The 27,738-nt window shown below is 41.3% G+C and overlaps 1 protein-coding gene across 1 annotated transcript in view; it reads left to right on the forward strand.

Annotated features, from left to right (window-relative positions):
* LOC119823405 (MDM2 binding protein) overlaps positions 1-27,040 on the forward strand; it is a 66,455-nt gene extending 39,415 nt beyond the window's left edge. Inside the window, exons 15-22 of the mRNA XM_038343394.1 lie at positions 4,887-5,004; positions 8,649-8,804; positions 12,884-12,979; positions 19,167-19,433; positions 21,105-21,339; positions 21,988-22,101; positions 26,160-26,225; positions 26,910-27,040. Coding sequence (XP_038199322.1) covers positions 4,887-5,004; positions 8,649-8,804; positions 12,884-12,979; positions 19,167-19,433; positions 21,105-21,339; positions 21,988-22,101; positions 26,160-26,225; positions 26,910-26,945 — 1,088 coding nt within the window. The 3' untranslated portion in view covers positions 26,946-27,040. The remainder of the gene's footprint in view (positions 1-4,886; positions 5,005-8,648; positions 8,805-12,883; positions 12,980-19,166; positions 19,434-21,104; positions 21,340-21,987; positions 22,102-26,159; positions 26,226-26,909) is intronic.
* Positions 27,041-27,738: the final 698 nt, after the last annotated feature.

A 27,738-nucleotide genomic window follows, 5' to 3' on the forward strand; every position in this document is an offset into this window, starting at 1 on the left:
CAGGCAGAACCATGTGCCACGACCCTTCCCAGCTGCCACTTGCTGGGGGCCCGAGGTCGCCATACTTCTCAGAAGGATCATGGAATCACTGCTTCATTCACTGAGCCTCTGCTCCTCTCTGGAGTCTGAGGTAGTGAATTTGAATAAAGGGGAGTTGCAGGGGTCTAGCAAGAATGTGTTTGGGGCTCTCTTGAAACAGTGCAAATTTTTGTTTTTATTTTACAGGAAGCATTTTTATTTTATAGGCTAAAGAAAACTAATCACAGAATCAGCTTAGCGAGGGTGTTTATTTATATGTCTTTCTGTGATACTGTGGCTATTCATAAAAATTGAACATCATAGTGTGGTGATATTTTGTTTGTGATCTAACAGATAAAGCTTGCCTGAAGATCAGAGTGCAGTGCTAAACCGCTGATTAGCCCTAGAAGCCAGACAGTGGTGGCGCACACCTTTAACCCCAGCACTCTGGAGGCAGAAGCAGGTGGATCTCTGTGAGTTCAAGGCCAACCTGGGCTACAGGAGATTGATCCAGTCTAAAAGAGAAACAGAGCCAAGTGGTGATGGTTCACACCTTTAATTCCAGTACTTGGGAGTCACACGCCTTTAATCCCAGCACTAGGGAGGTAGAGACAGGAAGGGATATGGCTGGGCAGAAAGGGAGAAATATAAAGAGGGAGGAGAAAGGAGCTCAGGGATTCTGTCTGATTCCTAAAGATAGGATCGTGCCTATCTGGTCTGAGCATTTGGAGAGGTAAGAACTCTAGTGACTGCTGCTCTGCTTCTCTGATCTCTCACCTTTCACCCCCTAATATCTGTTTTTTTTTAAAAAATATTTATTTATTTATTTATTTATTTATTTATTTATTTATTTATTATGTATACAATATTCTGTCGATGTGTATGCCTGCAGGCCAGAAGAGGGCAGCAGACCCCATTACAGATGGTTGTGAGCCACCATGTGGTTGCTGGGAATTGAACTCAGGACCTTTGGAAGAGGAGGCAATGCTCTTAACCTCTGAGCCATCTCTCCAGCCCACCCCCTAATATCTGACTCTGGTTTTTATTTAACAAGACTGATTTAGGTTGCATTAGATCATGGTCCTTGACTTTCAGCCAGATTACATTGCTTGTGAAGCAGTGTGTGGAAACAATGGGCTATGTCCTGCTTGAGCACAAACACCTGTTCAAGTCCCACTTGGGGCCCTTGTTAACTGGGGTCTTGGTTAGTTACTTTTCTCATCTCTTTGATACAATGCTGGCAGAAGGTATTTAAAGAAGAACTCTCTCTACTCCCGCTGGGAGAGCAGTCCATTGTGGTGGGAAGGACAGTAGAGACATGAGGTGGTGGCTAGTCCACTGTGTTCTTACTCAGAAAATAGAAAGAGATGGATACTGTTGTGCAGCTTGCTCAATTTATTCTTTCTGCCTAGTCCAGGATCGCAACCCATGGCTTAGAGCCTTTCCACGTTCAAGGTGAATCCTCCCTCCCTAGTTAAACCCACAGCATATACAATCTTGTGCTTTTTAGGTGTTTTCAAACCCAGTAAAGAGGACAATGACCTGGGCAAGCAAGCCCAGCTCTTAGCCTTGACCTGTAGATGTCTGCTTTGCCTCTGGGGCGATTTTGTTATTCTTTCTGCTCAAGCAGTGTGGATTGCTTCCATTTGCACAGACTGTGTCATCCTCACTGCGGTTTATACAAACCTTAGCTGACACCTGTAACATGCTTTTTTGTTGGCTGCTAGCTCACAAATAATGACATGGAGATTTCTTATTGTTTATAAAAGCCGTTAGCTTAGACTAGTCCCACTAGCTCTCATAACTTAAATTAACCCGTTTATATTCATCTACATTCTTTCATGTGGTATTATCCCTCTTCCATCTTGTGTCCTCTGTTTCTTTTTTGTGTCTGGCTGACAACTCCACCTTTCTTATTCCCAGAGTCCTCTCTGTCCCCAGTAGTTCCACCTTACCTCTTCCTGCCTAGGTATTGGCCATTAAGTTCTTTATTAAACCAACCACAGTGACACATTTTCACACCGTGTAAAGGAATATTCCAAACAGGCACCTGGCCTTGTGCTCAGTCTGGTTTTCCAAATGTCACATTTCAGTTTCGTTGTAACAATAGTCAGCATAGTCCTAGGGCGAGTCCACTCTTCTCCATGGCTTTCCATACGCATGTCGTTGGTCTAGAGTCCTTTTCTCTCAGCTCTTACCTGACTGTCTAGAGCTGCTTTCTGGATGTTCAGATGTTTTTTCCAAAGCTTTCCCAGGCCTTGGCCAGTTTAAACTGTTTTGCCCATACTAGTACTCACCAGTTTTCTCATTTTATGTGACGCATGACCTATCTGGTTGTTACTGAGATTTGTCTTCTCTGCACACTATGCTGTTTGAAGGTACAGACACACTTAACCTGGTATCTTCACATCTGTAGGGCCTGGCATGGAGCCTGGAGGATATAGGTTATAGGAGGATGATCTCCCCAAAATACTCACTAAACAAATGAAGACTTTTAGAACCTGACCTGAAAATTGTCAGGCTGTACATTTGAGTGTGACTCCTATGAATATGGTTTTGACTGTTAACATTCTTGTAGCACTGATTTGAATAAATACATCTACATGTAAATTGAACTGCATGTAAAACTAGTAAGGCCAATCAATTTCATACCCTGGCACAGTTGTACTTATTAGCAATCTAGGATGATGTGTACTGGTTCTACCTGTGTGGAAACACCAGCAAGTATAACAAGTAACAGGTCACAATGTATGAGATGCCGAAATGTAGCCATTTTATCGACTCACTGCCGAAGTCTCTGAAGACTCCTCGGGGATGTGGTGCCTGTTGTGTAAGGCACGCGGAGTGTCTGCTTGGCACTTCTGGGCACATAGCGAGGTTGTGTAAATGAGTTTGTTAGGCAGGCTGTAATCCCTTTTATTATTTCAAATATTTACTATTATGTTGCTTTGTGAAATAGATTAAACCAACGACAATGTCACTTTTTCATTGTGATTTATTCTTATTTTGGTTTGTAAGATCTTAATGGCTTATTCTCATTAGCCTCATGAACTAATAATACTACCTTCCTGTTTGCTGGAATTTGTGATGTGAAGGTCACTTTCCCTGTTTTTCTAGTTGTATTTGTTCTATTTCTTTTTCTTGTAAAATAAGATATTACAAAAAATAATTTTCTTGGTCTCTCAGGGAGCCTTTTGTTCCATTTTGTTTGGGGCATGGTATAGTATCTAGAGAAGAAAATAAAAATTCTATTTTATTTTACTGTAAGAATTATGTTTAGTTATTACCCCAAAGACCTGACATTTGTTAATATTTGTTTGCTTTTCTTAAATATTAGACTATGTCATCTCATCTATATATGTTATATACTCAGTTAATAATTAAATTTTATTGTAATATTCAGGGAAATTTATTGTTTGCTTTTTAAATGATAACTTGAATCATCTTATGAACTCAGGAGTGTGCAGCAGTGCAGAACTGGTATTGATTATTTTCTGTATATTTTTATTACCAAGCCATGTCTCCATTAAGAAGCACACTGCTTTGCTGTAAAGCTCATTACCCTATCAAATGGGTTTCACCACTGTTAATAAGAAATGGGAAATGGTGTGTTTTGAGGGTGTTCGTTGAGGACATCCAAGTGTAGGTATTAGAAGATACTTCAGAGTAATCAAGGTTGAATAGTTTACTAAGTAGAGAGAAAATAAGAGAAGGTCGCTCCAATTTTTATTATAGTTTAGAAACAGAACAGATTCTGTCAGCAGTGACTTCCAAGTAGTGAAAGTCCAGCAATTTTGGTTCATTTATTAGAATGCTGTATAAATTGTTTAAAGTCATTCTTAAGACAAGGTAAGTTTAAAATTAAAAAAAAAGTGCAGTTAGTAATTTTACCATTGTTTGTTTAAACCATACTTGCTAATGAGAATGGAAGCTGTGCCTTTAGGTCTCTTTAGGTTCGAGGGTTCCGGACAGACTTGGGGTAACTCAGTACAGCATAGTAACAGCGAGACGGCCCTCACCTCTGCTATGGCTAGAGTCAGTGATCCTGAGTTTTAGTGAGTTGAGGGCATCTCCGATTAACAGATAAGGAAGGATTACTTCGGAAGCAACCTTGAGAACATTATGAGCATGTATTAGTCAGTTATTATACTTTTGAGACTGAGGTAATCCTTTTTTTAAGAATAAGGCTTTTCATTTTACCTATAATTCTGTTTCTAGTATGGAAGTCACAGCATACTTGTGTGTTCATTATAGAGCGGCTTCCTTTTCATTTGGACTACTTTTGTTAAGAATAGCTAACTTGTTCTTTCATCCATGTGAGCCTTAATAGATAGATTCATTGTATTTTATTAGTGGTAACTCATACAGTTTATTTGAAGAAGATGTTTTATTTTCATTTCCAATAATCTTCTCAGTGATATTTTATACAGTTCATTAGTCTTTAATAAATGTCTCAGTTGAGTCCTTAGCCTTTACACACACACACACACACACACACACACACACACGCACAGATTGTATACATCTATCCATCTATCACCATTTATTTATCTGTTCATTCATTCATTTATCAATCCACCCACCCATCCATCCACCCGTCCGTCTATCCATCCATCCATCCATCCATCCATCCATCCATCCATCCATCCATCCTTAGCCAGTCTGACTACATAGCCCAGCTAGGCCTTGAACTCAAACTATAGCCTATGCTAGCCACCAATTCTGATCTTCCTGCCCCAGCCTCCCTAATGCTAGAATTCCAGATGGGTATCACCAAGGACACCCTAAGTAAGCTTTACTGTTATGTTACATAGAGTATTCATTGTGTTAGTGTTTTTCATTGCTGATGTACATTTTGCTTTCTTTAGATGCCAGAACAGCGGAACCTTATTCTTCAAGTCTAATGGAAACCAATCCTCTGGAATGGCCAGAAAGACATGTTCTTCAGAACTTAGAAACTTTTGAAAAAGCTAAACAAAAAATGAGGTAATATTGGAGTTTTTAAAAATGCATGTTCAGTATTTTCAAATGAATACACTTAATATTTTAATTAATATTTCAGTAGCTTGTAATTTCATTGCAAATAAAAAACAGGTGCTTTTTTTAATAAGTAGGTAATCAGTAGTGTATTGATTAAGAGGGAAAGATGTCTTCCTTTTCATTATCTTGGTAGCTTCCAAGTGTGCCTAACTCGTGAGTAACGTCTGTCTAGCTTTATAGACATCTTCCATCAACATACATGCTTACTTTCCTTTTTTATTGCTGTGATAAAACACTGGCTAAAAACAACTTGGGGAACAAAGTGTTTATTTGACTTACATATCCCAAACACAATTCATCACTGAGGGAAGTCAAAACAGAAACTCAAGCAGCGCAGGAACCTGGAGTCAAGAGTGGAAAGGGGCCATGGAGGATGCTCCTTCTGTGGCGTGTTTCCCTTGCTTGCTCAGCTTGCTTTCTTACATAGCCCAGAACCACCTGCCCAGAGTGGGTGGGGCCGTCTCGCGGCAATCGTTAATCAAGAAAATGGCCCACAGGTTTACCTGCAGGCCAGTCTGATGGAGCGAGTTTTTCAGGTGAGGCCTCCTCTTCCCACAGGAGCCTAGCTTGTGCAAAGTTAACAAAAAGTTCACCAGCACACACATGTGAATATCTAAGGTGAACCATACAGGGGCGTGTAAAATGAAGTGGAGTCACTTGTTTTTAGCCATGTTTGTCCACATAGGAAGTAGGTACTCTCAGAGACAGAAGTGGGTACCCTTTGGTCTTTGGCTTTGGTGCATAGTGGTCACTCAATGTGTAACTGCAGGGTAGTGGAGTACAAGCTCCCTGTCGTCTCTCTTTGATTTTTTTGGAGAGATAATCAAAAGAAAACAAGTACCCAGACTTGTAAACAGTGGCCCGGCTCCCGAATCTTCAGGATGGGTGACTAGCACAGGGAAGGTGGGCTGTAAGCAGGTAGCACAGGGAAGGTGGGCTGTAAGCAGGTAGTATTTGTATTGGTGCTCTTTATCACTCTCGATTTGTGCGCATGGCCACTCTGACCCCAAACCTGTGGCTTCCAGGAAAGGGAAACAGACATAGTCTCTCGGTGAGGTTTCTCCCTCGTTGACATTGAAGTGCTTGCTGTAGCTTACCTTCTCTTGAAATTCCCTGACCTCTGCGCCCCTATTCTATTCTTCTTGTTCTTAACCCTACTGTGGGTTTACTCTCAGGAACTTCAGCTCTGTGATTTGAGTTTGAGCAGAGAGTTTAATGTGTGTGCTTGGTTTGCCCTGAACCAGAAGTGTGTTAAACACTCAAAGTTTGAGTCAAGCATTGCCTTTCTTTCTTGAGTCCTTTATAAATGCTACAGCTCGGTGTTATGTTCCTTTTCTAATCACTAAGGGCCATGTTATGGCTTCTGTAAAATGTGTTTTCTGTATCTCCTTCCACCCTTACGTCCTGGCTTCTGCTGGGAGTCAGACCTGTGTAGTAAACTGTGAGCCGTGATTGTGGGTTCGCAAGTCAGAGTGAGCCCTGTTCACTATATTACAGTCGTCAGTAAGGACTGCAGGTGCTTCAGTAGGAAACCACATCAGATTTCTGTGTCAGAGCAAAAGCTACATTGTATGTTTTCAGAATTTTGTTAGTGTTAAAGTGGCTTTAAGTAGGGAGTCATCTTATGGTTAAAGTCAGAGGGCACAACAATTCAGTCTTAGAATCACTCAGCAACCTGTGCCATGGCATTCGCCACCACATCAGAGTGGGAATGAGATCCTAGTTTTATTTTAAAGTTGTGGAAATGTTATGACAGAATGCATGCAGAAGTTTAAAGCTTAGTTGCCAGTGTTATTTTCTAAGCTGAGACGGATCTTGGTAGAGCAATTCATCACAAATTGGGCTTTTAAAAGCTGCTTTGAAATGCTTGTGTTTGGATTCTATATAAATGCAAATCATACATTTCCCATTGCATCCAGGCTGTAATGCAGTTGTGATTAGTACTGATTAAGGAACATTGTAAGATACTATTAAAGAAGCTCCATAGAAATTAAATTAAACCCACAGTGCAGTTCCTGCCCACCCAGAGTATGAAATTCTGAGAAAATGTTCACGTGTTCTCTTGCTAGACTATTTTTATTAGACTTCTATCCCATTTAACAATAATAGGACTAGACATGGGAAATGGATCTGCCTGCGTGTGGTGGTCCTTAGTGTAAGAGACACAGGTCTAAAACTTAATGCCAGTATTTTAATCATAGAGTTATTCATAAAAATGTTGATGTAATTTGTGTAATATGTAAAATATAATCAACTTGGGCTGGCACAGTGGCTCAGGGGACAAAGAAAGGTATTTGTTGTATAGCCTGAGGGATTGAATTCAATTTCCACAGCCCACGTGGGAGGAGAGCACTGACTTCCACAGGTTATCCTTGGACTTACATACACACACACACACATACACACACACACGCACACACACACGCACACACGCACACACACACGCACACACACACACACACGCACACACACACACACACGCACACACACACACACACGCACACACACACACATACATACACACACACACACATACATACATACACACACACACACACACACGCGCGCACACACAATCAATGAATATAAAAAAGTTAACATTTTAAATTGCTTTGGAGTTGAGTGATTAAATTCATGGTGACATAGTGATTTTTATTTATGCTATGGCGGTAGAGCAGTGAGCGGTTCAGAACCTAATGAAGCGGTTCCTAGTTCCTGAGATGAGAGCATGTTCATCCATTTACTTATTTATCTATTTATTTACTTATTTATTTAATGACTTGCTGTGTGGTTTTCTGGTTTACGGAGTGACAAAGACAGAGGTGGCCCTTACTGGGGTCAGTCTCAGTTTTGAGCTATTTTGTCCTCTGTGTAACTGCGGTGTAACTGATGGTGTGTCGCAGTCGCTACCTGAAAGAACAGGAACAATGGCTCTTTTTAGGCATGGTTGCTGGCTGCATTTTATAAAGTACTTGTTAGGCGTTACTTTGTTTTGCTATAAGACCTATTCCATTTTTTTCCCAAGGAAATTTGTGAAGATTAAGAACATATTGTAGGTAAAAAAAAAAAAAATCGTTTCTAAAATGCAAAGTCCTGCATGTCTTTCAGATGGAATAATAATTCAGTGTGTACTCATGATGTTGTAAGCATGACTCGAGGAGACCTTGGAGAGAATTTCCATTACAGTCTCATTTCATGGCCACGCTTTAAGTAATCTTTTAAATTTAGAGAAAATTGGAACATTCAATTCTTGGCCTCCAAAATTTATATTATGGGTTTTCAGTTTAAATTTAAATTTTATAGAATTGGAAACTGTGTACTACTGAATAGTTAATGTGCTATTTTTAATAAAGAATATAATCCTGATAGTTTCTGTAGTAGGATGATTAAAACTGAAGCTGCAAGTTTCCGTGTGACCTGCAGATTATTTAAAATCTAGTTCACAATTAAAGAGTCTGTAATTAGTTTTCTGTAGATGTGTAGTTCCTGACTTTTCTTTTTGTATTTATAATGGATTTTGCTCTCATCGTTTCCTGCCTATGGTGGATTTGAATGTACCTTTAATAAAACTATACAAATTATTTTCCCAGAACTGGTTCATTACCTCGTTCATCTGAACAGTTGCTGGGCCATAAAGAGGGTCCCCGGGACTCAATCACATTATTGGATGCTAAGGAACTGCTGAAATATTTCACCTCGGATGGATTACCAGTTGGAGATCTACAGCCATTACAGATTCAAAAGGGGTGAGTTATAGACCTATAATTTGCATCTAATTTCTAAAAGTCATTTAAAAATAACATTGTGTTTTTCTGCATGTAGTTAATCGATGCTCTGAGCTGAGGCAGAATCCCCAGGTTTGCCCGCACTGTTTGTCACGCGCCTTAACAGCCGCACTTCTTCAGTCACCAAATGTCCTTTGTGTGACCTTGAATTTGACGAAAACAAAGATGATGAAGGCTGCTCAGTACAGCTCCCGTAGAAGTCAGGGGCAGGGGCTTCTACTCCGTGTGGGGAAATACATTTAGTTTTTTTCTGGTCTTTGTTTCATTTATCCTTATTCTGAGTGTGTGTAATGTGTGTGTGTGTGTGTGTGTGTGTGTGTGTGTGTGTAGGGGGATCACAGGTGTGCCACAGAGGGCACGTGCAGCTCAGAAGACAACTTTTTGGAGTCAGTTCCCTCCTGCCACCTTTGCGTGAGTCCCGGGTGCTGAGCTCAGGTGATGTCGGGTTGCTTTGCTAGTGCCTTTACCTGCCAACCTGTCTTGCAGGCCTGGAAATTCATTGTAAGAAGTTAGGCTGTGATTTGCAAATGTTTCTTTTTTTTTTTTTTATTTAAATTTCTCTCTTCTGCATTGCTGTTTAGTTTTGATTTTGCCACCACTTGGCATGATGCTTGTCAGTTATGACTACTAATGGCCAAAGTCATATCCTTCCTACTGAAGGAGGTGAGGAAGCTATGACATTACCAAGTACGAACTCAGCATCTGCAGAAATAATTTATACTCAATTGACTTCTGAGACAGTGCTCACTCAGTTGCTAATTAGCAAATGCTGGCTGCTGCTGGCATTGGCTACAGGTAAATAAAATTGTAGCATCAATTTCTTGTGATGCTTTCATAATTTGCTTACGCTCCAGATTTCTTTTTCATTGTTAACCCATCATTTAAAAACCTTCAAAGGACCATAAAGGCCCGTTATCTTACTCCAATCCCTTCTGCCAAGCTAGTTTTGAATGCACTGTGATAAATATTTATCTTAAAGGTAAATTTTGGAACGGGTTTCTGTTATTTCAGAAATAGTCAGAGAATTGTTGTCGTCTGTGCATGTTACTGGAGAGAAAGGGCAGGGCATTGCTGACAGCGGAGGGCTGCATGAGTGGGGTCATGCGACCTAATGCTCCCAGTGACATAAAATGGCGTAACTTTGGGTCCTTTACTTTCTCGTGGCTTTGAGAGGTTGAGAACCCCTTTAGTGTGAACTCCGGAAGCAGAGCCCCACACAGCTGCCCATCTCCTCTCTGGTCATCGCACTGTGGTCCTTGATGGACCAGCCAGACTCCATTTTAAGATTAGAAGCCATCTTATTACAGGGTCAGAAGAAGTTCATTCCTGTTTATTGTAAAACTTGGATTTGAACAGGTCTTGACCCATTTTCTGGAATTTGACATGTTCCTGATAAGATATTTTGTCAAATAATTTGGAAATGTTCTGCCAAGTTCCTACATCACCAAAACCCCTTGGAAACTCCCTGGCCTTGCAGTTTTGGGGGCTATGTAAGTCTTACTGTCTCCTATGTTCAGAGATGTTTTCTCACCCTGCTTCAGGGGGATGGCCCTGTCTGACAGAAAATAAAGCGTGTGTAATTTGACCAGAGAATTTGGGCAATGGTCTTTACTCTCATTGGTGGAATCAGCAGTCCTTTCAGATAATTAGTCCCAATGACAGAGATCAATGTACTGATCCGGCCCTGGTGACCTACCTCAGCCATGCCCTTCGACTGCAAAAGTGGCTTTCAATTACAGAGTAGGAGAGATGTTGCTAACTTAAAATTCTCTGTGAAATTTACATGTTTTCATTTTGACATTACCTCATTCTGTAACTTAGGCTGACCACAAACTCACAATATGGTCAAACTTGACCTTGGTTTTGCAATCCTCCTGCCTCTGCCCCCCAAATACTGAGGTTAGAGGCACATGCCACTTAGCCTAGCTCTTAGAAAATTGAATGGTTCTTTGACATTAGGAAAGAAGGGCATCGTTTTTACTGCGGCTTCACTTAACATAGTGGTTCTCAACCTGTGGGTCACGACCCCTCTGAAGCCTTTCACAGGGGTCACCTGAGACCATCAGAAAACCCAGAACAGGAGCTAAAGTACAGTTATGAGGTAGCAACACAAATAATTTTATAGTTGGGGTCAGCACAGCATGAGGAACTGTATTAAAGGGTCAAGGCGTTAAGAAGGTTGAGAACCGCTGACTTAATATGAACGTGGAGAGCTGAGCTGACCTGGCTTGCCTGTCAAGGCACCACCCAGTTACTGTTTCCATTACCCAAAGGAAAGCCCTGCTCCTCACATAAACCAAGGAAATAAGAACATTAACAAAAACATATTCATCACGTTTCTTTTTGAAACACTGAGATGAGTGATAATTAAATATAAATAGTGCACTGGGAAGGACTGAAATAAGAAATGATGAACAGAAGAGTAAAGCGCTAAGTACTCGAGTCCTGTTTTACAGACTGTTCATTCGAAGGGTCCCTCATCAAAATAATGAGGCCACTGCAATTTACTAATGATACTTTTTGTGGAGCACCTTAGAGGTATTCGCATATGAGGGTTTTTTTTTATTCATTAATTGGCACGTGTTTGACATTTAAATGTAATAATGTAGTTCTGAATGTAATCTTTGGTGGCAGAAGGGCAGCTCTTCTTACAAGGTCAGGAGTGGGGTGGGGCGGGCAGGTGTATTGTCTGGTTCTCTGGATTTGCCTGCCTTTCCATTAGTGCACCTGTTTCCACCTCTGTATCCAAGCCTCGGTTTCACTGTGCGCTTCACTATGTGAAGACCCAGCGCTGCTGCTTCCGACTTTCCCCGTTTCCATGTAGCTAGATCTGAGCTTGATTCGAGTTTCAGGACTGTGACTGAGGCCACTAGACCTAACTTATCAGGGAAGGGAGGCCCGGGTCAGGATAAGCAGAGATCTTACTCTGATTGCAGCAGCCTCTTCTTCTCCACAGTCACTGTGGTCCTACAGGTTTGCGTGTGGAAGGACTCGAGCATTAATATTTTATGATAGTATGCTGGTTGAAGCATACTTCAGAAGAACCGAATTCGTCACTTAAGTCTCTAGATCTTCTGATCCTTGTAAAGTCGCTGATTCTCAACATCAGTGGCAGGCTGACTACACTCTGAGTTACAGTAAGAAGTAAGCACTTGTTAGCAAAGATTCACACTAACCTTATTCCTCTCTCACAGTGTTTTAACTGAATACAAATCCCTTCACCAAGGGCCGGGTGATACATTTTAGGGATAATGTTGCTTCCTGAATTTACATGACAAAACATTTTCCTTTTTTGATTTGCTCATTCTCATAAAAATTTGTTCAGTGAGTACCATTGTAATTTTTAAAATGGAGGCCCAGAAAACAGATGGGCAAAGGACACAGCCCCAGCCTGTTTCATTTCCTTCTTAGGCTTTCTGGTATACCTTAACCCCTCCCACCTAGCAGGATCTCATTCTTTATCGAGACTGGCCTTGAACTCACTACAGAATTTGTGCCTAGGCTGGGCTCAAACTCGTGGAGGTCCTCATACCACTGCCTCCAGCTACCTAAACGTTAATGCTTTATGTCTTCGTTAGGGTTTCTGTTGCTGGGATAAATTACTGCCTGAAAGCAACTTTGGGAGGAAAGGGTTTATTTGGCTTGCCCTTCTGTATCACAGTACATCGTGAAGGAACTCAGGGCGGGCTCTTGAAGCAGAAACCATGGAGTGCTCCCAGCTGGCGTGTTCCCCATGGATTGCTCAGCCTGCATTCTTAACATGGGACCCAATGCAGGTGGTACTGCCGACAGTAAGCTGGACCCTCCCGCATCAGTCCTTACCCAGGAAAATGCCCCATCTGATGGAGATACTTTACCACTTGAGTAAAGTCATCCTTTTCCCAGATGACTCTAGCTCATGACAAGTTGACGGAAACTGCTCAGGACACCATAAAAACACTCATATTTGGGGGAGGTAGTCATGTTTGCCTCCTTAGGAATTTTACCTTTCTCTCTCATGTAGGAAACCTTAACTACAAATGAAACCCTTTGTATTTCAGGGAAAAAACTTTCGTTTTGACACCAGAACTTAGTCCTCGGAAACTTCAGGTCTTGCCTTTTGAAAAAGCTTCCGAATGCCATTACCACGGGATTGAGTAAGTGTTTGTTTACACTTTGGTGTTTTGTTGTTACAGCCTTTTTGACTTGAGTGTGCAGTGTAGGTGAACTAAAATGGCATAAATCGATAGAGACCAACGTCTTTTTAGTTACTTGGTATTTTTATCAAGATTTCTGTGTTCCATACATTATTAATATGTATTTTCTCTGTGGGTCACATTAATGTTCCCTGGTCACTAATTGTACTGTGATTGCTTAGAAACTAGTAAGTGAGATGAACTCTGAATCTAAACATATTAATTATGTGTACATCATTATAACATTTCAGTTGGCTTTTTGCTTATTACTTGACTATTTAATGCTTGTGTGTAATGTAGTTTGATTGCATTCACCTCCCTTTCCCCACTTCTTATCTCTTTCTTGCTCCCTCTAATCCCTTCTCCTCAGCAAACTCCCTTCCCACGGCCCCTGCCCCTCTCTTCCCTTTCTGTGTGTTTTCTTACCACTAAGTTTAATTAGTGTTGCTTACAGAAGCATTTGTAACAGCTATTTGAGACCTTACCAATGGCTACACCACTGAAGAAAATGACCTCACACCCCCAGGAACCATTATTTGCCAGTGGCTCCTCAGGGAGGGTGGGACCATGGTGGGATGTTGCTAGGTCTGATCTTATGCAACTCTCGTGCCAGGGCCCACAGCTTTGTGGCTTGGTAAATCCCAAATGGCCATGTTGTCTCTAGAAGACCCAGTTCACAGCTCTTCTCCCAAGCTCCAGCTTTTGTATTCTTCCTGCCTCCATTTTCATGATGTTCTGGGTATGCAATCAAGGTGCAGTTCGGGGCTGAGAACTCATCAGTTGGTTTCTCTCAGCACTTGACCAGTTAGAATCTGTATTAAACACTGCCCACAGCAGACAGAGGCCTCTCTGAGCAGGGCTGGCAGCAGCACTAATCTGTGGGTATAAACATAAGCCTTTAGAAGGCAGTTCGACAGCACAGATATTTGGCAAAACCACAGTAGTGGCTTCCTTCTGGTATCTATGGTATTTTTCTTTTAATTTATTCTTTGATAATTTCATGCATACATACAATATATATTCATAAACATCTACATTTTACTTCCCCTTTCTGAAGCTCCCTAACCAGGGTTCATAGGGAGGTGCCTTATATCTGGCTCTGGGATTTTCATTAATAACCTTGTCTTCTGGAAGCAGCAGCATCCACCCATGCAAGGTACTTCCCATTCAAAGTCTTTTTAAATTACAAAGCCATGGGTTTTTATATGGTTTTTTCAGCCATCCCGAGTTTGGTTAGCAGCAGCCCTACCTCTTTGCTTCTCTGTGCCTTCTCCCCCATCCTGACTTACACCTTGCCACGCCCGAGATCACTGCCCCAGCTTTCACGTCACGGTCTTTTCTGTGTGGGTGCTACTTCCAGTCCTGCTCTTTCAGAAACACAGTCTTGGTTTTATTTGACTTCAGTTTTTCTTAGTGTTTCCTTCTTTACTCCTAGAGAATACCTTCTGGCAATATTGTTTTTAATGTCTCCATACAAAACTGACTCTCTGCTATGAAAAATGAGGATTTAGCTCTCCTTTTCTCATTGGTTTTGTGGCTATTTATTTAATTTACATTTCATTTATTTATTCAGTGTGTGTGTGTGTGTGTTTATGCACGTGTGTGCGTGCAGTTGTGTAACTGTGGATGCATATGTAGAAGATATAAAATGTCTGAGGATATAAAATCTCTTCCTCTATTGCTCTCTGCCTTATTACCTTCAGGGTCTTTAACTGAACCAAGAGTCAGTGATTTTCACGTAAGCTGATGGCCATTCCCATGCCCAAGCAATCCTGGTTTTTTTTTGTTTGTTTGTTTGTTTGTTTGTTTTTTGTTTTCATCCCATCTGGAGTTGGGGTTACAGGCATACACTGCCTGTGGTAGTTTGAATGTGACTAGCTTTCATATTCTCATAGGGAGTGGCACTATTTGGAGCTGTGGCTTTTTTGGAGTGGGTGTTGCCTTGTTAGAGGAAGTGTGTCACTGTTAGGGCAGGCTTTGTAACAGTTGCCTTGGTCATAGTGTCTTGTCACAGCAATTGAAACCCTAATTAAAACAATGCCATACTTAGCTTCTTACATTGTGTGCTGGGAATCTGAACTCAGGTCCTTACGAATGCATAGCAGGTACTTTTGCCCACTGAATTATCTCCCCAACTGCTATTGTTTGTTTTGAGACAAGGTCTCACTATATAGGGCTGACTGGTCTTGTTTGCTAAGTAGACAAGGCTGATCCTGAACTTAGAGATCCACCTGCCTCTGCCTCTTTTGTTCTGGGTTTAAAAGTGTGTGCCACCACATCTGACCCCAGGTATTCAAATCTGTATTTAATCCTGTTCCTTACACTATGCCCATTGAATTCTCTCTCTTTCTCTCTCTCTCTCTCTCTCTCTCTCTCTCTCTCTCTCTCTCTCTCTCTCTCTCTCTGTCTCTCTTTCTCTTTCTCTCTCTCATACAGATTGATAGGTTTAGAGCCTTCTACTCTATTTTAACATTTTATTTAATATTCATTCATGCATATGCAATAATCCTAATCTATTAAAGAGAAATAAGAGTTCTAGATATTTTGCATGCAATTCACATCTGAGAGTTGAAAGCAGTAAGCTCTCTTTGTATTCTCACAAAGTATCCCTGCTGAGGAAAAGCTGTGCTAGTAACATCTTCCTTGCTACACCGACAGAATATCCCAGGACACAGGTGGTTTTGGCTTCCTTGGCCTCATGAGCTCACGGAAGCACTGCTTTGAGTACACAATCATAGTTTCACCCGAGTAGCTGGCTGGAGTATCTCTCGTATGAGAGCGTTGTAGATCATTGCCCCACAAGTGCCGTAATACAGTTTTGTTTATCTTGTGCTTCAGCTCTCTCTTGTCCCTGTTGTTTTAATTTAATATAGGAAAAAGATTAATGGTGCATCTGAATTTGTAAACAATGTTATTATTCCTGTTCATTTATTAGACTATTAAATGACTATTTGTGCATTAATGCCCAAACCCTCTTGGCCTTTTATTTACAGTATCATGAAGCACATTCATTACAGAGTAGTTTCCCTCTGTAATCTCCCTAGTCTATTGACAAATCGAGCTATGTTCTTTTTCTCTACTATAAATTTGTGCTTATTAAGATGGGAACATTGAGACAGAAGGAACCATTCTGTGAAAGAGGGCCTCCCTTAGTCAGAAACATGGGTTTGTTATGTTGTTGTATCTTTTTCTTTCTTTAATTCTTTCTTTTTTTATTTACTCTTTGATAATTTCATGCGTGCCTACAGTGTATATTTATGCGTACAATGTATCTTTATACTATTTACTTTTCACTTCCCCATTATGACGCTTCCATAACCAGTGGTTCATAGGGAAGTACCCTATACCTGACTCTGGGATTTTCATTAACAACCTTACACTTGAGTTTATAGGGGAAGGACACATACTGGTACTCAGTAGAGATAATGGCACAGCAATAAGCTTCAGAGTGGTTTAAAACTACAGAGAAACTTTTCTCCATTGTCTAGATGTATTTTTGTGTAAATCACAAAACAAAAAAGCTTATGGGTATTTTTTTTTTCTGTTAAGACCTGGCTTAGTTTGGGTTACTATTGCTCTGATGAAACACCATGACCAAAAGCAAGCTGGGGACGAAGTAGTTTATTTGACTTATGCTTCCACATCCATACTCCATCACTGAAGGACGTCGGGAACTAAAACAGGGCAGGCACCTGGAGACAGAAGCTGATGCTAGGACTTAGCAGGCTTGCTTCTCATGGCTTGTTCACCCTGGTTTCTTAGAGAGGGCAGTCAACCAAGGGGTGGCCCTACACACAATGGTCTGGTCCCTCCTGCATCAGGTTTACCTACAGCTCCATCTTGTGGAGGGATTTAGCTTATTTCAAGTGGACATAAAACTAGCCAGCACAGGACCCATAAAACATTTAGCTGTTCTTTTATAGAAAATATGAAACTATTAATCATTTTTCCAACCATAAATATTTCCCTAATGTCAGATATTGTATTCTGTGTCTCTCCTTTTACCAAGTCGCTAAGTCATAGTGTCTTAAAGGGCATTTTAATGGCAGTGCAGGGAGCATATGCAACGTTCATAATTCAGTTGAAGGGCATTGGGAGCACCTGGGATTTTGAGACAGTTAAAAGTCCACATCTTAGAACTAGAACACTGTAGTACAAAAATATCCTTAGAGTCAAAGGATCTGTTTCTCTCCATGCAGTTCTATACACAAGCTAATCTGCTAACATGGTGCTTCTTCTCCAGAGCCTTCGCACAAACTCACAGTTCTTAACTTTCCTGTACGTTTTATTTCCATCCCAGGATAGTGTCAGTAACTTCAGGGTTCCCGCTGATCACTCAAAAATAAGTTAGGCACAGACTAGAGAAACAATCAAGCCTGGAGATCTGTGATCTAGCCTAGCTCTCCCACCAGTCAGTCCTCTGGGTTCAGAACTGTTTTTAGGTAGTTTAACCCAGAGTTCCTCCAGTCTGCACCACACTTTAGGATCACTTAAGCAGCTTTGTATTTCAACTATATATAGGATATGTAATACAGTGTTGCTACACACACATGTTATGTACAGAGTGCAATGGTTACTACAGTCACGTTAACGTAGCCAGCATCCCACACAGTTAGCTCTTTTTTCAGGTGTAAGAAGCATTTAAAGTCTAATGTTAGCAAATGTTCAGAACAGAACACATATTGTCGTCCTCATTCTCTACATTAGATCATCCCACAGAACTCTGCCATTTTGGACCCTTGGACTGACAGCACTGCCCCATCTCCTAACCATGACCTCTGTTCCGCTGTCTGTGTATTCTTTCTTTTAGAGTCGCCTTTAAACCCTTTGTCAAAGAGTCAGTGACCATGCTAGTCTGGGTGTGATTGTCAGATGCAACCATGCATTGACTAGAGATACTATACCGAGTGGTTACAGTTAGGCTCCGCAGTCACCAAGTGAGTGTAAGTTCTGATTCTGCTACTTAGGCTACACGTGACTGGTGTGTTGTAAGACTCTCTGTGCTAGAAAATAAATTTGATGATGATGGGGGGCCTTGTACATTTGGCATGCTTCAGAATCTGACCCAGTTACACCTCTCAAATAATCCTGATAGCGCCTCCTTCGGTAAGTACTACAAATCACATTTTGCTGCAGACCAGGGAACAGCAGCTTAAAATAATTTAGCCAATGATATAGCTAATGGGTAAAGGAACCAGGTTTTAAATCCATATAAATCTATGATCTATAGTCTTTGAAATCAAATATGTGTCCTGATTGAAAATTGACGTTCTGAAATCCTCATTGGGCTGTCAGGCGTCTGAGGAGTGATGAGTTCTGTGAGAGGCAAATTCTGGCGTTAGGCACCACGTTAGAACTCTTCAGGTGGAGAGGGCAGGCGGCAGAGAAATGGTTTCTACTTCGTCAGTCTCCTGGGTGAGGCCATTTGTGCTCCATGATGCAGTTAGGAGAGGGGAGGAAGTGGAGAGCTTTGCAAGGTCATCGATGCTCTCCCTGTGTGTTTATCTGTTGTGCTCAGCGCGGGAGATTGAGTTCAGAAGCTTTTGCACAGCTAATTCGTCATTGATTCACCGGATTAGGTTTAACCAGAAACCAGATATACAGGCAACCAACGTGCTTGAAAGAAAGTGTGCCCATCAGGTGAGGAGTGAATTGCAGAAAAACAAAAACAAAAAAAAAAAAAAAAAACCTTGAAGTGTTCTGAGCTGTGAGGCGAGGCCGTGTTGAATTTTTTCATGCCTATAAATCTTTGTGTTGAAAATAAACTTGCCCTTTCCAGCAGGAGTCCGTTTCCCACTGCTACACTGGAGTCATGCGGAGAAGTTAGGGGGTGGCTGGAATTTTGAGAGGCATTAAAACCGCAGCCGTGCTAGTTTGGAAATCATCCAAAGGATGAACTTAATCTGTTGCCACAGAAGCCCAGTCCAGAGGACTCAGATGGCTTCACATTTGTGGACCTTTCTGTCGTGTAGCAGACTCGGAAAAAGATGAGCTGCAGAGCACGTGGGCCATTCAGCCAAACTTCCAAAAATTCTTAGGAAACTAAGGACTTTTAAGTCACTGTCTTGCTGTTTTCTGTTAGAAAGGGGGGAAAAAAGTTCTATTGTTCTCCTGGATGTTTGACTTGAATGCTCTCTCCTCATTTTAGATACTGCTTGGATGACCAGAAAGCTTTAGAAAGAGATGGGGGATTTTCCGAACTGCAGTCTCGTCTTATTCGTTATGAGACTCAGACCACCTGCACCAGAGACAGTTTTCCCGTCCCCACTGTGCTGAGCCCCCTTCCGTCCCCCGCAGTTCTGTCAGAGCCACGGAGTGTCCCCGACGGAGAAGCACTACAAAGCGAGCTCCGAACTGAAGTTTCTGGTTTGAAAAGGAGATCTAAAGATCCGAGTTGCCACTACCCCCAGAAAAGGTGACGTGTCAAGTCTGCAGAAGCGGCGTCTCCGGAGAAGTGTATTCTCTGGAGGATCGCTTTTCGCATTGGCCTCATTTTTTTTTTTTTTAATGCTTCCCTCTGCATAGGTTTTTAGATTCCTTCCTTTATACTAGGAAGTTTGTTTATTTGAGTGGTTAGCTGGTTTTGCTTGTAAGGTATAAAAAGAAATGACTTGGAAAAAGAGAACTCTGTTACTTTCTATGCCAATGCACAGTCCATGAGCACAATGGTTAAATCAAGACCAGAAGGGGAAAGAGGGCTCAGCGGCACTGTTGAAGGTGGTATTTGAAGGTAGAATTTCTTGACTCTCTCTCTGTGCCCTCACTGCCTCCTGCTTGCATTGGCCCTCAAGCAAGGGGCTCCACGGGTCCCCATTTCAAAAACCACTTGTTACATGTAAGTAAGGCTTTAAAGCCCACATAGTATATTTTATGGAACTTTTCAAGATACTTTTTTTTTGCTAGCTAAATAGTTTAAATATATTAGAATTTGATGTTGATTAAAAATAAATACTGAATTTATAGGTCTTTAGACCATGTGTCAGATTTAGACCCTTGAAATAAAATATGCTGTAAGTTCTAGCTATATTTAAACATTTAAAACTAACTATAAAATATGTAGAAATATAGCTTTCAAGTCTTTTTGAACAGGCAGAAATATGAGAATACTATCTCCTGGTATGAAATAGCTAAATGATTTTTATGAGAACTTTGTTAGCTCGTGGCATTTTTTATGTCCGATTAAGTTGCAAAGCAAAACTTTTAAGAGATTTATCCTCAGAGAGAAAAGTATACCGTGGCCGAGAGAAGAGAAGGAATGGCTCCGCTGCCTGTTTTGGAAAAGGAAAACATTTCTCAGTCATCGCAAAAGCAAATAGAAGTGTTTTAGAAAAACTGAAATAAGAACCATTTTTTTTATTCTACTTGTATTTGTTTTCATTACCTATTTTGCACAGATAGTTGCTGAGATATTATAACACAGAGCTTTGTAGTTTTTTAAAATTCCTTAATGAAAATATGAGTGCATAATGGGGTGTAAAGTGAGTAAATGGAAGGGTGTCCTCCGGTTGCTTCCCATGTTGGCTACAGAGCTAGTTCTCACTTGCCTTTTGTTTTAATTACTGCTGTAGTTATTTCTCTGTTACTTTGGTAAAGTACCCCGAGAAAGCAAAGTAAGGGAGGGAAAGCTTATCCCAGCTCATTGCTGAGGTCTACAGTCCTTCCTGGCAGGGGAAGTCACAGTGGTAAGCTTGAAGCGATTGCATGTATCACATCCACAACCGGAAGCAGAGAGCAATGAACGCACTGTGCTGCTCAGCTTCCTGATGCAGTCCAGCATCCCCTGGGAAGGGAGTGCCCCTCTACCCCACATTAAGATGAGTCTGTCCACAGAAGTCAGGGCAGTCGTGATAACCACCCGCAGGCCATCTCTCAGGCAAGTCGAGAGTCTATCAAGTTGACGACACTATCACAGTGACTAATTTGCAGAACTGAAGGAACAGCTTCATTGTTTGGTGTCAGTTATTTAGTGCAAACTAGCAAGAGATTTTCTCAACTTTGTCCTTGCATGAAAATATTTGTAACATTTCAAGCAAAAAGTAGACTCCATTGTTGATTCCTTTCATTTTTACTTTGCCCCCCCTTACAGACTTACGAAATCAGAAAGTTCTGATTGTCTGCTTTCTCAGACAAGTTGCAGTAGTAATCATTACCGTCACGTGGGAACATCGCGAAAGCCTCACGCAGCCTCTGTGTCAGTGCTTCCAGCTCCTCGTCGCGAGGCTTCCAAAGTTACGGCAAAGACCAGTGCAGGACAGAAGAGCGCGTGCGCATCAAAACCACCAAAGCAAGTTAAGGAATCGCGCTCACAGAAACACACACGGGTAAAGACTTCCCGCTTTCCATTATGTGAATCTTTAAAAACATACGCCTAGCTGAAGAATAAAACAACATCCAGAGTTTATAATAATCCAATGCAAGAAAGATGAAGAAGGCTGGAGCTCAGCCCTGGAGCACTTGCCTTGCCTGTGTGAAGCCCTAAGTCCAGTTTCCTGTGCGGCCAGGAAGAACGGTAGATGATGAGAAAGCGGGGCGGGGTGTCAGTGACACACATTAGGCAGAAATTGATTATCTGTTATAAAAGCTGGCATGCCAGCGCATCCAAACGGGAACATTATAAAAGCTTCCTCTCTATTTTTTCATGTTTGAAATTTTTCTTACAAAGAAAATTTCCCTGCCATGTATACATTTCTCAGCTGTGTATAACTGACATTCGGGTTTCAGGTCATGGGTCGTGATGTCAGTCCTTCTCACCAGTGACTCTAGGCATTTCCCGCTGAACGTGAGTCCTGTGACAGGGATGACCGTGTAGATGTCACAGCATCTTTCTCAACCGTTTTGTCAAAACAGCCGCATTTCTCTTAAGTGCAGGCACATGGCGCTATGATTCACGGTTCATTTATGATCAGACCCTGTTGAAACAGTGACAGCCGTTTTGAGTCATGTCGGCCGCGTGTTTCTTTCCATTGCAGATGCTGAAGGAGGTGGTGAAGGACACGCTTAAGCAGCAGCGCATCTCCGAGGCCCACGAGTGCTTCGCCGCCTGCAGCCAGAGGCTGTTCGACATCTCCAAGTTCTACCTAAAGGTGCGGTGTCTCCTCTGCTCGTGGGGGGCTTTCGTCTGCGTTGTGGTGTTTCTGTCAGACGTGAGTGTGCAGGTAGCTCTTGTACTGTGACTGTGTGCTTGCTGCCAGGCTGCTTTTAAATGGGCACAACCTACTGGAGTGAAACTGCTCCACATTTGATTTGTTTGGCGATGGCCTTTGTGTATGGAAAGCTGCTTCAGCCAGAGGCCTTAGTGGTGTTCCTACAGGCCTTTTACTAAGTTGGAGCCTAAGCATTAATTGGTATTTATTTTATGATAAAGCTTTATGAAGCCGAAAGGCAAGTATATTACTTTATTACAGAAAGTAATAAGAAGTGACCCTTACTGGCCAGATGTAAAGAGTTTGGGGGAAGGGAGCTTCCTCGGGTGATAGTTTTTATTTATTTTTCTGTTAAATCATGTGGTTTTGTGTTTTTATTGTATGTGCATTTAGAGGCCAAAGAAGGACAGAGAGGCAAGGTCTCTTACTGAACTGGAGTCATGTCATTTTGGCTTTCATGGCTAGACAGTGAGCTCCCAGGATCCTCCTGTCTCCACCTTCTAATTCTGGAGTTAGAGAAATACCCATCCATGTTTGGCTTTTACTTCGGTGCTGAGGATTTGACCTCAGGTCCCGTCCTTACACATAAGCATCCTTTTCCACTGAGCTGTCTTCCAGCCACTGGGTGACAGTTGGGTGTCGGTTTATCTTCTCTGCCTTAGATGTAACCAGCAAGGATAGGTAGGTATTTGGCTAAGATTACAGAGTGACACATGTACTCAATTCTTCCATTTAAATCTTCTCAAGAAATGCAGTATTCCTAGAAAAATCAAGTGAAGAAAGAGGTAAGAAAAAAAACTGTAGAAAAATACCTTGTTGGATATTTTCAAAAGCACATGAAAGCATATGCCGAATAAATGTAGCTCTAAGAAGCCTACCTCATTTCTGCTAGAAATACCAATGAGACTCACGATGCTTCAACCAGCAGATTCTGAGATTCTCGGTCTTGGCAGATGCTGGAAAGAGGAAGGTGGAGGAACTAAATAAAACCACTGAGTGAATGACCTTCTGCCACAGTGGTGATTATGGGTCTTTAAATGGTTCTGTGCCCACACCTCTGTGGCAGTAAAGTCTCCAGTGCAAAGAAAATATTGGGGTGCAGTGAGCAGCCAGCTGGACATCTCTTCCCTGTCATGTGAAGCTCAGGGCTCCCATATTTTCAGTGTCTCTCTTTTAAATCGAGGAGGACGGCCAAGGACTAGCCAACTTCTGTGGATAGCTTCTGACTCAAGTGAGGCTAAAATGTAAACTAAAAAGAACTCTTAAGAAGTAGAAAGTGGGGAAAGTTAGAGAATCTCTAATTACCCAGAAGAAACCATAAAGCCAGAACTACATGCTATTACCAAAACCATGCACAGACTACAAAGACTCCTTTTGGTTAGAGGGGTGAGAAGTCAGTAGAAGGGCCTTCTAATAGACCGGCTGACAGCTGGGCTGGGGATTTTATCAAAAGTAAGAGCCAAATGAGAAGAACTCTAGAAAGAAGGGAAAACTGGATGCTTGGTCGAGAGAGCTGTAGGTTTCTCTTATGTAGCTTTTATCATATGGGGTAATGCTCCCTCTACCCTACTCCCTAGAACTTTTATCATGAAAGCATGTTGGATTTTGTCAAAGGTTTTTCTGCATCTTTTGTCTTTAAGTCCATTTATGTTTAACCATCCCTACATCTCAGGGATAAAACCAGCTTTATCCCTGGTGGATAATATTTTTGATCTGTGTCTGTATTTGGGTTGCAGGTATTTTGCTGGATAATTTTGAATCTATATTCATCAGGGATATTACCTGTAGTTTTCTTTGTTGTGTTCTCACCTGGTATAATTTTGCTGTCCTGCTGCCCATCTGCCCCAGGGCTTTGTTTTTTGGGGTTTTTTTTTTTTTGGTAGGAATATTTTTATTACTATTTTAATCTTCTCAATTGTCGTAAGTCTGTTTAGGTTGTTCTCTTCTTAGTTTAATTTTGATGATGAATCTCAGCAGCATGGCTGCCTATACATGCTGTACACACACACACACACAGGCGGGGGGGAGCTCTCTCACTCACACACATAACAATTAAAGAAAAAAAAAAGGAAGCCATAAATTTAGAAGAGAGCTGGGTAGGGGTTACATGGAAGGGGGAAATGATGTAATTATACTATAATCGCAACAAATAATAATAATAATAATGTTCCCAGAACCAAGGAACTTGGGCTTCTTGCTGGAAAAGACACTGCTTACCGAAGTCAATGAGTGAAAGTGTCAGCAAGCCATTGGAGTATCACAACTTCTAAGCATCCAGAACATTTTCTTGGTTTTCCCAAGAGAAAGGGCAGTTGCATATTGAAAGGATCGAGAATTAAATGGTATTACAGTTCTCCATGGTATCTTAGTACACTAGAACCAGTAAAAAGCACCCTAAATTTACAAGAGAGTAGGGGAAGGAAGGATTCCATGGCAGGCATTGGAAGAAAGATTTTGAGGGAAGGTCACCTATCCAGTATTAATCCAGAGTGACCTATCTGGTCTATAATCCAGAGTGGCCTATCTGGTATTGATCCAGAGTGACCTATCTAGTCTATAATCTAGAGTAATTTATCTGATATTAATCCAGAGTGACCTATTTGGTCTATAATCCAGAGCAGCCTATCTGGTATTGATCCAGAGTGACCTATCTGGTATTGATCCAGAGTGACCTATCTGGTCTAGTCCATTCAGATGTGAAAACTCAATAAAGGCACTTCCAAACTTGGAAGAGGTTTAAAATATATCTTTTATGGAATCTGCTAGAAAATGAAGTTGAGCTCATAAAAGGCTAAATTAAGTAAAACAACAATTGACCTAGAATGAGGAAAACAAGTCCCAAATGGACTGGCCTCGGGAGAAGCTGGACAGCTGGGGCAGGCTGTGGGGAGACCAGTGGTAAAGAGAGAATAATAATGTCGGAAGTCAAACTCCACAGAAAACCAGGAAGAGATTGTCCACAGTGAGACACTGTTTTAGGAAGCTTTGTTATACGTTTAGTCAATCCATTGTGAGGGAGGGGAAAATAGCAGAATTATGTACGTGGAACGCTGTCAGTGGGGGAAAATCCCCAGTAACCAGGAAGTCTCACTCCAGGAAGTGCAAGAGACATAGCCACAGCACATGAATCGCCTGGTGACGTCACAGCCTTTGCTTTGGTGTAATAATGCAAACACGAGCCAGTTATGGACCCCACTGTGATGCAGCTGTGCAGGGGAGGAATTGAAGGTGTTGTGCATTGGCCTAGATCTGCCCATTAGCCTTCCATGCTATTTGTAGTCATTCTGAAATTGCTAAATCATCAAGGACCAGCAAAGCATGACAGGTGGAAACATGAAGGGACAGGCAGGAGGAATTGCTACAAGAATTCAAAGTGGCTGCCTCGGTGAGATGGAATGTGCTTGCTAGAGGACTCTATTTTTTTCTTCGTTTTTTTTTTTTTTTTTTTTGTACAGTTAGGGTTTTCTTTATTATTTTATGTTTTAATTTGATATGTTCTTCCCCTCTCTCCCCCCCTTGCTGGGAATTGAACCCAAGACTTTGTACATGGTACACACATTGAGTCAAGTCTCCAGCCTTATCATGATATTTTAGAAAGTAAGACTACAGTTGTGTTCCTCTTCGCAGTGGAGTGAAATAGCTAAAGAAGGAAAAGTGCGTGCTTATCTGAACAGTTCGTAGAAACTACATGTTCACTTTCCAGATTCTAAAGCATCAACAGCAGAATGGTTAGGGTGAGCATGGGACGGCACTGTTAGAAACACAGGATACAGGGTGTGTGTGTGTGTGTGTGTGTGTGTGTGTGTGTGTGTGTGTATGTGTATGTTTGTGTGTGTTTTCTTAGAGTGTTTCTATACTCTATGTAGGTTGAGGCTACCTTGTTACATTCATTCTGGGAATACTTCACTAATTGCAGTGGCTCTTCTAGAATTATTTAGGGTGATCTGAAGTAATGTAATTGAACAAGGCTCCAAATGCTGTGCTTTATTAATGTCTAGGATCTTAAAACATCAAGGGGTCTCTTTGAAGAAATGAAGAAAACGGCCAACAGCAATGTGATGCAGGTAAATAAGTGATTTTCAAGAAGCCACGTTCAGTTTAATCGGTATTTTGTCTCAGGGTTGCTGTACTGCTGTTACATTTACAGTAAAAACAGAGATGGTCTTTTCAACAGCATCCTTCTGAAATGTCCTTGATACCTAGCAGTGACTCGGGCAGAGTATGTAATAGCTTCATCAAAAAAGATTTTCTCTAGAAGATATTAAAAGAGAAAAATGAAAAAATAATCAAAAGAGCTAGGGAAAAAATACATTTTGATTAGCTGTTTTCAAGGTTTGGTTTAACTCTTTTGAATGCCCTTTCTAGACGTATTTTGACATAAAGATAAGAAAGTAGGTTGAGTCATCACCTGGTCCACTGAGGACAGTCACTGGGCTCAGCTCTGGACGTGGACATCAACATGCCATTTATTTGGAAAATAAAATATCTTTAAATATAAATGTTGAATGTTGCCTTTTTGCTTTACAGTTTTTTTTTTTTGAACACAGAGTTTTTCTTTTTTAAAAAAAAAACAGAGTTGCAGATTAATAAAGATATTTTACTGTTGACTTACACAGGAGGGCAAGAGAAAGAGGTGGTCAGGAAGGAAAGACACACCCAGAGAGCATTTAGACGCTGTGTGGAATTGCTTGACTGTGGGTATTTTGCAGAGGGTGGTTCCACAGTCACGTCTCTGTTTTCTTCCCCAGGTGATCGAATGGGTGTTGGAAAAGAGCAAGAGATAAACTGTTGTTCTTCTGTTCCTATGGAGACTGCGCACGTGTGAACTTAGAGAATAGATGGTACACGTGTAAAGAGGACCCTAGTGTCCTGTATTTATGTGGTTTTAGTGACGCTCTGTTAACGTATTTGTAATTAATGCACTTCTTTTGCAGCTTCACAGTATTTTAATCTGTTATTTTTATATATTTTAAATGTTTTAACTCTTGGTTATTTAATTGTTCAATAAACAGTAATAATTCTTTACTTACTGGGTTGTGTATCCTTATTATTAGGTCTATTAAGTTTCTGCCTGTGGTAGTTTGAATGAGAATGTTCCTTTCAGGCTCTGGCATTGGAATGCTTAGTCCCTGGATGGTTGTACTGTTTGGGGAGAGCCAGGAGGTGCAGCCTTGCTGGAAGAAGTGTGTCACTGTAGATGGGCTTTGATACTTCAGAGCTTTACACTATTCCTACTGTATCCTCTGCTTTCTGATTGCAATTCAAACTGTGAGCTCTCGGCTTCTGTTCTGCTTGCCAAACCTGCTGCCTGCCTCCTCTGCTCCACCATCATGGACTCTAACCCTCTGGATCCATAAGCCCAAACAAATTCTTTCTTCTATAAGTTGTCTTGGTCCTTCTGTTTTATCATAGCAAGAAGAAATTAACTAAGACACTACCCTTCCTATGTATTTCAAACAGCAAAGCTCAGTCTGCTCCCAACTTAGAAATGCTAGTTCTACTAAGGCCACTATTTTCAGAAGTATTGTTTATTTGGGATCAAAAGTGGGAAAAAAATGACAGTAATAGTAAAAAAAT

The sequence above is a fragment of the Arvicola amphibius genome, chromosome 9 (genome assembly GCF_903992535.2).
Source record: "Arvicola amphibius chromosome 9, mArvAmp1.2, whole genome shotgun sequence".
Lineage (NCBI taxonomy): Eukaryota > Metazoa > Chordata > Mammalia > Rodentia > Cricetidae > Arvicola > Arvicola amphibius.